Source organism: Ipomoea nil, unplaced genomic scaffold (assembly GCF_001879475.1).
Source record: "Ipomoea nil cultivar Tokyo-kokei standard unplaced genomic scaffold, Asagao_1.1 scaffold3030, whole genome shotgun sequence".
Taxonomy (NCBI): Eukaryota; Viridiplantae; Streptophyta; class Magnoliopsida; order Solanales; family Convolvulaceae; genus Ipomoea; species Ipomoea nil.
Genome location: NW_017619458.1, coordinates 1,953,283 through 1,964,194, shown reverse-complemented (window position 1 = coordinate 1,964,194; position 10,912 = coordinate 1,953,283). Strand labels below are relative to the sequence as shown.

Genomic DNA, 10,912 nt, shown 5'->3' with positions numbered 1-10,912 from the left:
TATATTATTCTGCTCTGGATCTGTTTGTAATTATTTCATCATCAATCCCCCACTCTCTGAGCTATGAGAAGTCATCAGCAAAAGAGAGTACTCCTACTCCACGATCTTGGACAACAGGGTGCTATTTCCTCCAAAACACAGCACTGAAGTCACACGTGTATACGCATATTTTCCTTCAACAGTTTGCGCTTAACTCTCTTTGTATTGCGTGAGCGAGCTCCAAAGTTTGGGATTCGACCTTTAACAACTTCAAGGACCCGAGCTCCATACCTTTCTCGGGTTGGGCTCCAAAGTTTGAGATCCCAACTTCCATGGGTGCAAGGACTTGAGCTCTTGCTCCCCAACCCAAGCTCCTTGGCTTGGGCCCAACGTGCTGAGCCTTTCCACTCGAGCTCCATGCGTCGAGCTCCTTGACTTAACCTCCCCAACTTGAGCCCCTTGATGAGCTCTTCAACTCCAGCTCCTCATGATGAGCTCTTAAACATGAGCTCGTTGGGTTGAGTTTTTAGACTTGAGTTCCTTGCGTCGAGCTTGAGCTACCTGGACGAGCTCTTCGGCTTGAACTCTTTAACTAGGACTCCTTAACTTGAGCACCTTGAGATGAGCCCGTCTACTTGAGCTCTTTCACTCGAGTTCTTTGAGATGAGCTCTAAGGCTTGAGGTCCAACTTCAAACACACGTAAAGAGTTGGAAATCACCTTCGATGAGCTCTTAGGCTTGAGGTCCAACCACAAACAAACGCAAAGGCTTGAGCTCCCCTCTAGACGAGCTCTAAGGCTTGAGGTCTAACCTCAAACACAAAGACTTGGAGCTCGCTTCGGTTGACCTCTAATGCTTGAGGTCCAACCTCAAATGCAAAGACCTGGACCTCGCTTCGGATGACCTTTGAGGCTTGAGGTCCAACCTCAAACATAGCCACCTCAAGGTGGTTGGATTCAAGTCCCTCACGCTCAACTTGGTTGAGCTTGTGCTCTACTTGGCCTTAGACCAAAGTGGGTCGGACCGAGCTCTGAGCTCGGCCTAGCATTGACCAAAGGAGGTCGGGTTGAGCTCGGAGCTCGGCCTAGTTTTGACCTAAGGAGGCCGGGTCAAGCTCGGATCTCGGGCTAGTCTTGACCTAAGGAAGTATGATCAAGCTCGGAGCTCGCTCGGCCTAGTTTTGAATTTTGACCTAAGGAGGTCGGGTCGAGCTCAAGGCTCGTCTTAGTTTTAGCATTATTCCAACCCCGAGTTTAGAGTCCAAATTTTGATAAGGCGCAATCTAAACTCCTATGCGGGCTCGAACCTTCAAAAATGCAGTCGGCCGAGCCCGACGTCCTCGAGTTGTTTTTTTTTTTTTTTGTTTTTTTTTTGTTTTTTTTTTGTGTTTTTTTTTTGTTTTGTTTTTTTACTTGTTTGTTTGTTTGCTTTCTTACTTTTTTTTTTTTTTTTTTTTTTTTTTAATGAATGTGCTTAGCCATTAGGTCGAAATATCTACACCTTGAGCCCGTAGTTCGTCCGTTCGGTGATAGGTGAGGCCGGATCTCGTACCACCCGTAGGGTATAACGGTTTCAGGTCGAAGTCATCTAACTTTGGACCCAAATGCTCTTCCATTCGGCGATAGGCAAGGTCGGACCTCGTATCGCCCCTAGGGCGTTAGCGGTTTTAGGTCGAAGCCATTCGACTTTGGATCCAAAATCTCTTCCGTTCGGTGATAGGCGAGGTCGGATCTCATATCACTTCTAGGGTACTAGTTGTTATTGGTCGAAGTCTCTCGACTTGAACCCAAGGTGGCCGAGACCATTTGCGCAGGCAGAGGTCGGCCAACAAGGTAGATGGACCATTTGTAGGCGAGTGGGTCGAGACCCTTCGCTCAGACAGAGGTCGGCCAACAGGGTTGGTGGACTATTCGGCTTGGTTGATGGACCCGAGTTAACGTATGTCTAACGACAAAACAAATGGAGGATCAAATTGGTTAAGATTTTTAAAGTTGAAGAACTTAATTAGTTAAAAAAAAAATCAAAGATTAAATTACAAAATTGGTAATTTCATTATAGTTAATAAACTATTTCAGTAATTAATTCCTAGAAGGTGTGGTTGAATGAAAGAGAAGTATAACTTCAAAGGTATAATCGAATGATAGGGATTCATTCCAACGTCAAGGGTCGTATGGAGCAAATAGAGTATACACTATACTTTCTTGGAGGAAAAAAGCTTTTTTAATTTTTTAATTTATTATTTTTTTCAACTCAATTACGGCTAGCTTTTGGTAAATTCCAATAAGTTTTCACAAAAAACATTGGAGTGGATGAAGGTAAAGAAAAAATTTCATTGATATCTTGGTGGGAAAGGAATCCAAAGAGAAGAAGGGAAGAGAGAGAAAAAAGGAGGAGGGAATTGGGTGGAAGAAAGCTATTCGTCATTGAAGGGTATTGCAAGTTGCAGTGATTTTTGCATTTCTGCGGCAAGCATGCAAGTCTCTGTGCGCAAGAGAAGCGGATTGGTGGAAACAGGTTTCCTCAACCCTCTCTTCCTTTTCATGTTATCCAAAACTGGTGATTTTCTCTTTCCCCCCTCCATTATTTTACTATTATTTCTCTTATCTCTTTCTGGGCATTAAACAATTCCTTTTTTTTTATTTTTTATTTTTTATTCTACATGTTTATCTCTGTGTTTGCATTCACATTCTTATCCTTCACTCCTGCAAGTTTTGGTGACTTTAATTGTCATCACAGGCACCCCTGCTTTGTTTTTAATAAAAAAAACATTTTGTGACCATTATTGTCTTTTTTGGGGCTGAGCTAATTGATAATTGGAGGAGAAAACTCAAAGGGAAAGCTAAAATTGCTACTTTTATGGGTTTTATGTTTGGAAATTGAAAAGGGGGCCATGCCCTTCACTCACAAGCTCCCATTGATATGGAGCTTGCAGAATTAATCTTGAAATCTGGAGTACCTTTTGCTCAAAAGTTAGATTTTGGATCATTAATGGTTCCAGATCACAAATCTTATTATTATGAGTAATATATGGGTTATGATTATAGATTTTGAATAATCAATTATCACATCAACTTCTAGATTAGCTGCATCATTGTGTATCTAATTAATTTTTTTGGTTATGAGAGAAAAATAAAGATTGAAGCTGTGATTTCCTATTTAGAGTGACAAAGTTTCTAACTTATGTAGCCTTATTACAAGGTCTATGGGATGGTGTACCTGATAATGATTGAACATAATTCATAATCGTTGCTTATTCCAAAATTAGAGCAGTTCTGTAGATGATTTAGTTTACATTCTCAATAATTGGATTAAATAAGCTTTATGAAATGGGTACAACATCTTCATTTGTTTGTAGTTAAGTGCTCTGTGATCTATACCACAAGGCAGAGCTCTACCACAAAAACATTTATGATTGCATTGGATAGGATTGTTATCAACCCTTACTAGCAAATTATGAGTATAGAAAGAAACATGATTTGTATTTTACAAGTTTTTGTATGAGACTCCCATGTCTGATTAGGATGGTAATCAATACTTCTATTTGTGCATTTCCGGATGGTTGGATTTTGTTAAGAGTCCCACATTGAAAATATAAGAGAGAATATATGGGTTTATAAGGCCATGTAGACTAGTTAATTGATTAGATTCAGTCTTTTAGTGCAGTTTGGCTCATGTGCATTATAGCCTAGTTGAGTGACTTTGGCCCAATCTTATAGATTATAACATGGTATTATAGCCTATTCGGTCCACTTTATGTTCACCCGTTGTTTGGGTTCAGACCATAACATGGTATTATAGCCTATTTGGTCCACTTTGTGTTCACCCGTTGTTTGGGTTCAGACCATAACATGGTATTATAGCCTATTTGGTCCACTTTGTGTTCACACGTTGTTTGGGTTCTGGGTTCGGACCAATGGGTTAGACTAGCAAATATAAGAGATTTGGATTATGATTACTCTTGGTTTGTAACTTCATTTTTGTTTATAGATAATGAATCCTTTTTCTTGATTTCACCACAAGGGATTTACATATGGGAACGAACAAAATCGTTGCTGATTTTACATTTTGCAAGAAGGGGGACACTATTTTCTTTCACTAAATATCCATCATATAGTTAATGCAATTGGCTAAAATTAGTTGCCTGACATCTTTTACCTATGCACCTTATGTCAACGGTTGGATTATTAATAGCTTTTTGGCTGTGCTCCCTCTTCATTTTACATTTCCATGTTAGATATGGTCTAGATAGCAATGGCCTTCATTGTTTTCCTTACCTTATTTAGAGCAGAAAACAGCAATTTTTCCTTTTTGTTCCTTCCAACTTCATCATTATTATTGATAAATGTTTTATTGAATATCTTGATGAAGTATACTTAAATTGAATTGACTGACCTAAATACGAACTTGCATAATCACACCTGATTAATAATATTTGATGTAACATGTTACATTCGAAATACATTATTGAATTGCATACGTGTGTGTCTGGATGTTTCTATCTTCACTACTCCAGATAGGCATATCAATTGTTTACACATTTTCAATACTTGGTTCTGGGACAAATTACTTTGTTTGTTCCCCATGTACACAACATTGCTATGCGTCGATTTGTAAAAAAAAAAAAGTGTTTGTAATTCTGGACAAGCAATTACTGTCAGGTAGGTAGTAAGTTGAAATACTATTAAATATTTGTGCTCTACTGAAGCTGATCCACACTTTTCCAGTTTCAACTTTCTTCTAATTAAAATATTAAGCTTATATCCAGAGAAGAAACATAACACTTTGCCGTGCTTTGAGTTCTTGAGGAGAGGAAGGCGTTATGTAGTTTCACTAGTTTGTCTCCACCACAAACACATCTGAAATGGGCGGGATTCAGTTCTTTCTTTCATCCCTCAACTTTTAGGGTAGGCCGTTCGTGAATACCGCAACTTTTGCATTTCACTGTTGTCTTGATGTTAAAAAGTTAAAACCATAACAATCAGATTTCATTTGCTTGTACAGGATTCTTGTAAAAGGTTCAGGAGCCATGCCGTTTGCGGGCCAACTAGTGTTGGGAATTAAACCGCCTCCATTTGGGAAGACAACAGCAATAAAGGAAGGAAAAGTGACACTATAGAAAGGAAGGTATGGAGCATTTCTGTCTTTTACAGGCTGTGCAAATGTGCAATGGTTTTACAAAATGTCCAAGTTCTCTGCTCCGAAAAAAAGACACTAATAATCTTCAATCATTTGAAAAGCATGGAAGTTAATTTTATTTTCACAATTTTCTTTTTTTGGGTGATGAGGGAATCCCGCAGTCACTATCCGAAGGTCTGTACTGGGTAAACCCCGCCTTGTGACCCTAGTTGGCAAAGGACCACAAGGAGGTTAACCAGCTTAGGTTGCCCATTGCTGACCGACTCAAACCAAGAAGGCTGAGATTCGAACCCGTGACCTTGTTGTTACGAGTTTGTACGCTTAGCCATTTTATTTTCACAATTTGTTTATATAGAAAGTAGGCTGTAACACTAATGTAGATTCCACTGTCAGTTTCTGTAGCCTACCTCTGACATCTTTAGAGGCTGGTCCTATATTACAAACCATAGTCTTTGAAAAAAAAATCTTGGATAAACTATTAAAAAAGTCTTATGCTTAGAGTGGCGTCTTAGTAATTACTCTGTAATTAGTAGATGATGGAGATTGCTGTTCTGAAGGATTGGGATCCTTCTTAAGTATTTATTTTTGTATAATATATTGAACAATTCAAACTGTCATGGCTAAATCTGCAAGGCACATGTAACATTAGGACTCCTTAAACTCGTAAAGGGTGTAAGTTGTGAATTAGACCAGAAAAAAAAAATAACAATTCTGCAGGTTTGCAGGTTCTTCCCATGAAACTTTGGGGATTTAGGAATTTGTCACGTTTTGCATAGATGATGTGTAATTGATCTCACTTTTACCAGTCTCTCAAGGAAGACGAGATCAAATAATTTTGCAGAATTGCATAACATAGAGGGTAATGAACTTATGCTTTGAAAAGTGTTGTGAACTTGAGCATTAAGGTCTTCTTGCTCCTTAACTTGGGTAAATGGTTGAGGTTTATCCCGGTTGACGATATGCATTTATGTAAGAAGTGGTAGTACCATGGTACAACTAAATCGGGGTTTAAAAATGAGCCAAAACGGAGAAATAACATTCGTATTTGTTTAGATTAACATTAAGACTTAATTGAGTTGAGTCGACCTGGTAGTTTTAATCGATGTTGGCGTAATATATTTGACCAATTGACCTCGACTAAAGAAAGGGAAGAAACAAAAATTGCAAATTGGATTGCAAGAGAAGGCTAAAACAGCTACGGCACTTCTTCTTAAATGCCCATTTAAGGCTAAAAAATGAACAACCTAGTGATTTTTCTAAATTGGGGAAAACTCCAAAGAACTGAAAACCCTAGACTTATGCCAGCCTATTTATAATAGCCACAGGTCCTTCCCAACCTCTGCCTCTATCTGCATATTGTACTTTGGCTCTCAGAAAGTGAATTACAGGTTTCCACTTTCATTTCCACCTAAAATAAACCAAATTTTCATCAAAAAGAGAGGAAAAAAGATGAGGGGAAGATGTTCAAAGCAAGGAAATAAAGCAAGTTTGGAAATTGAAAAGCTTGACAAACTAACAGAAGAGCCCCCGCTTTCTGGTGCCTATATTAGGAGCCTTGTGAAACAGCTGACTTCTTCGAGAGCTAAAGAACCCTCGAATTCTACAGACCGTGATTTGGCTGGAGATGGTTTTACTAGTCAGGCGCAAGTGTTGCAGCCATCGCCACAGCCATCGCCATGCCAACCACCCCAACGTAAAAAACAAGCCCGGAAAAGACTTCATACTAGCAGACCTTATCAGGAGAGGCTTCTAAACATGGCTGAGGCTCGGCGAGAAATTGTGACTGCTCTGAAGTTTCATAGAGCAGCTATGAAGCAACAGCAGCAGCAGCAACAACAACAGCAATCACAAACAGAGAATCAGCCATTGCAGCCCTCACCACAATCATCATTAGAACAAGAACCGAAGCTCAATTCTGGGGGGAATTCAAGTAATAATGATTCCAATGCCACGGCCAAGGATTTTCCAAGTTGCATGGACAACTACTCCCACTCACCCTTCTCCTCTCATCCCCTGCATCAGTATTCTTATCAGAACTTATCTGTTACTCCATCACTTATCCAAGAGAACCTCAATTTCCCACTCCCAAGCCAACCGTTAGGCTTGAATCTCAATTTCCAAGATTTCAACAATTTGGATGCTACGCCTTATTTTTGCAGTAGCAATCCATCAATTTATTCTTCTTCTTCTTCTTCATCGTCATCATCTTCATCTTCAAGTTCTTGCCCACGTATATCTGCTTCGCAAGAAGTGCATCCAATGGAGGAAGCTGAGATGGTAAATTCCGGGTTGCATCCCACTCTCGATGACAAGGAAATGGCAGAGATCAGGTCAATAGGGGAGCAGCACCAAATGGAGTTGAATGACACCTTGAATTTGGCCACTTCAGCTTGGTGGTTCAAGTTCCTGAAAACCACGGAAGTTGACCCTGGCGAAGAGAAAATAAAAAATGTTGAAGATTATGGGTGCTATCCATTTGATGAAGTCATGGAATTCCCAGCCTGGCTGAATGCAAATGAAAGCTGTTTGCAGCAACGCTTGAATGATCACTACTCTGAAGATTACTTCCAAAATCCTGCCTTGCCATGGTAAGCATTTCTCCCTTCTTTTTTGTTTGTTTCACTTTAATGAAAAGGATTTTAAAAAATAGAGATGTTTTTTGTTCCGATCCCAGGCTTTCTTTCACTAGGTGGATTTATTTTAATGTCTACTGTGTTATAATATTTTTTTTCCTGTCAGACTATTAAATTTTCTTTCCTCAGCATTGCAATTCTTTATTTGTTAAATCATTAGCACTTGAAGATTAAACAAATGGAAATAGATTTTTAACATTTATTTTGGTGAGTTCTTAGTTTCCTGGCTGAAAACGATGCAACAAGGGGTTAGCCTGCAGGAGTCCCATCAACATCGTCTTTTGTGAACATTATAAATAAAGAATCTGGGTCTTGCTGGTGTTGGTCCTTTGGTGTGGCAGAGACCCATCCAATATAACTATTGAAAGGGGGCATGGCCCACCTCAACCACCACCCCACATCCCACTGAGGGGTGGTGCAAGGGTTATAATTAGTGATGTGGTTATACTAATTAGTAATTACACACACTGAACTGGGATCTCAATCTAGCTGAAAACCTGCTAAGGTACTCCTTAATAGCCTCCATCTGATGTTGATTATAGTATTTTGGTTATGGTTATAAGCAGCAAATTGGCAGTTTGTGGGTTGGTCAGAATGTCAAGAAGATAAAATTTGCTAGTTTCTCAATTTGTTCAAATTAATTATAAGTTGTACTAGGTTAGTGAAAACTACTTATTTTGGCCTGTTTTTAATCTATTTTTATCCCGTTTTATGAGAGCATTAAAATTCAACCTTTGGCCTGTAGCGTAAAAGTGGTCCACTGAATTGGCTAAAAGCCAAACGGCCATCCAAATCGTCGCATCTAATTATGATTGTTAATGTTTATCTATAGCAAAAGGGTTCAAGAAATGTTCTGCATTTATTTTCATCCATGTTTGTGCTTTGTAATCAATGTTCTAAACTAATTTTTCTCTCTTTTGGAAAATTTTATGCAGTATGGGTATTGATGAGATTGAAGGAAAGGATGTGGAGTGGATAGCCAGAGAAGACTGATCTATCATGCTTTCCTTTCTCAAGCTCAAAATTTTGCTTGGGGTGCTTGATGCCCCTATACTTTTAGTTTCTCAGTTTTTCAATTTACTGCTTTAATAAGGGATTGCTAGAATGTGACAGGCCTTTGGTAGAGGATAATAATACCCACAAGGAAGAGATTATTAGTATGCAATCTTCCTTCGTCTGGAGGATCCCAGATTTTTATTCAATTATTCTCTTGAAAGTTGATATTTCAGTACTTTGGTCATTTTGCACCATTGTATTATTGTGGCATTTGGGAAAATCTTGTACTCTCTTTAGACTATGCTACTTCAATACCGAGATCATAATATTTAATAGTGACTCGAGCTATGTAATTTAGATGGATTTATAATTTAATTCCATAAAGAATATCGGAAAAAAAATCTTATAATATGTGACTTTGGTAAATATTTAATTTAGCAATTTTATTGATAAATCTATACTATAGTCTATATATAACAACGAAATCCTGAAATTTTAACTTTCCGCCCAATTCTTAAAAAATCTCTCTTCCCAATAAAATATATTGATTTCTACTTTCCCATTCGTACAATAATTCTGGGTTAAAAATTCTATTCTAAAATTATAAAATAATGTAATACAATTCCCTTTGCACATCTAATCTATACTATATATAATAACAAAATTCTGAAATTTTAACTTCTTCGTACAATAATTCTGGGTAAAAATTCTATTCTGAAATTATAAAATAATGTAATACAATCCCCTTTGCACATTTATCTATACTATATATAATAATAACAAAATCCTGAAATTTTAACTTCCCGCCCAATTTCTAAAAAATCTCTCTTTTTATTATTATTATTATTCTTATTATTATAAAATAAGGGGATACCCTACATATACACACTATTGCCTCAACTGGGGTTCAAACCTTACACCTCCCACGTAGGGGAGCAACCCAATACCAGTGGACTACAAGCCACTTGGTTCTAAAAAATCTCTCTTCTCAATAAAATATATTGATTTCTACTTTCCCATTCGTACAATAATTCTGGGTTAAAGTTGTGAAGTGTCAAAAGTTCGGCAAGGCATAATTTTTGACTCGGTTGTCCGTTTTGGACAAATAATTTTTTGAAATTGCGTATTTTTTCGAGATCTATCCACCACAAACTGCCGTAGGCGGTTTGGCCCACCAATTTCTAAAAAAAGTGCTTTATTAAATAGTTTCTAAGAAAAAACTATGAGAACCTTATGTTTTATTAATGAATTTTTAAAATTTTTAATTAAAAAATTGTCTAGTGCGTTATTTAATAATCTTCCATTATAATTGGTCAAATTATTTAATTTTGGTAAATTAGGAAATAATTAATGATGGTAATAGAAATCCTAGAAGAATATAGAATTGAAGAATATTTAATTATTGTTATTTTATTATTGTGACTCACGAAATACAATATAAGAATATTTAATTATGGTTATATTGTTATTGTTTGCCTCACGGTCATTATATACTAACAAAACTTGAAAAGAAACTAATAATAATAATAATAATAATAATAATAATAATAATAATAATAATAATAATAATAATATAATAATAATAATAATAATAATAATAATATAAGTGGTAAAAATAATATCTTAAAATAATTAAATGTTAATAATAATAGTAAAAATATTAACGTGAGAATTATAACATAAAATAAATCGTAATAATTAATAACTATAGTCTAGGATTAAATTTGGAATTGTCAGGAAAGATTTACGTGGATTTTGTTTGTTTTTTTTTTTTTTTGTTTTTTTTTTTTTGTTTTTTTTTTTTGTTTTTTTTTTAAATATAGAGACAATCATGACAGTCAAAGATGATGGTGACAACAACTACCTTCGTTAACCTGACAATCTCTAGTGCAAAGCCATCCATAGACGCCTTTGTCACAAAGGTCTAGATTTGGACTTCTAAGGTGGATAGTTAGCTATGGGCATTGACAATAATTGTTATTGTTTGTTAATTAGACAACTATGATTGTTTATTGATAGCCACGACTGTATGTCTGTATGATGAATAGACACCAGCTATCTTGGATATAACCCATGGTTTTCTTAAAAAAGAAAAAAAAATAAAAAGAAAAGCAAATTATATATTTGGATAATTTTTTTTTTTAAAAAAAAAATTATAAACTAGGATT

At 36.6% G+C, this 10,912-nt stretch overlaps 1 protein-coding gene across 3 annotated transcripts; it reads left to right on the top strand.

Annotated features, from left to right (window-relative positions):
• The first annotated feature begins 2,280 nt into the window (after positions 1 to 2,280).
• LOC109163645 (myb-like protein P) lies at positions 2,281 to 9,083 on the top strand. Of its 3 annotated transcripts, none has more exons than XM_019312397.1 (3): positions 2,281 to 2,535; positions 4,981 to 7,703; positions 8,684 to 9,083. In XM_019312397.1, exons 2-3 carry the CDS (start codon positions 6,565 to 6,567, stop codon positions 8,739 to 8,741), a joined length of 1,197 nt encoding a protein of 398 aa, XP_019167942.1. In that variant the 5' UTR covers positions 2,281 to 2,535; positions 4,981 to 6,564; the 3' UTR covers positions 8,742 to 9,083. The 3 variants fall into 3 exon arrangements, with proteins under 3 accessions (XP_019167942.1, XP_019167941.1, XP_019167940.1); XM_019312396.1 differs by lacking the exon at positions 2,281 to 2,535 and adding an exon at positions 3,900 to 4,883 and having other exon boundaries at positions 4,995 to 7,703; XM_019312395.1 differs by lacking the exon at positions 2,281 to 2,535 and adding an exon at positions 3,900 to 4,883.
• Positions 9,084 to 10,912: the final 1,829 nt, after the last annotated feature.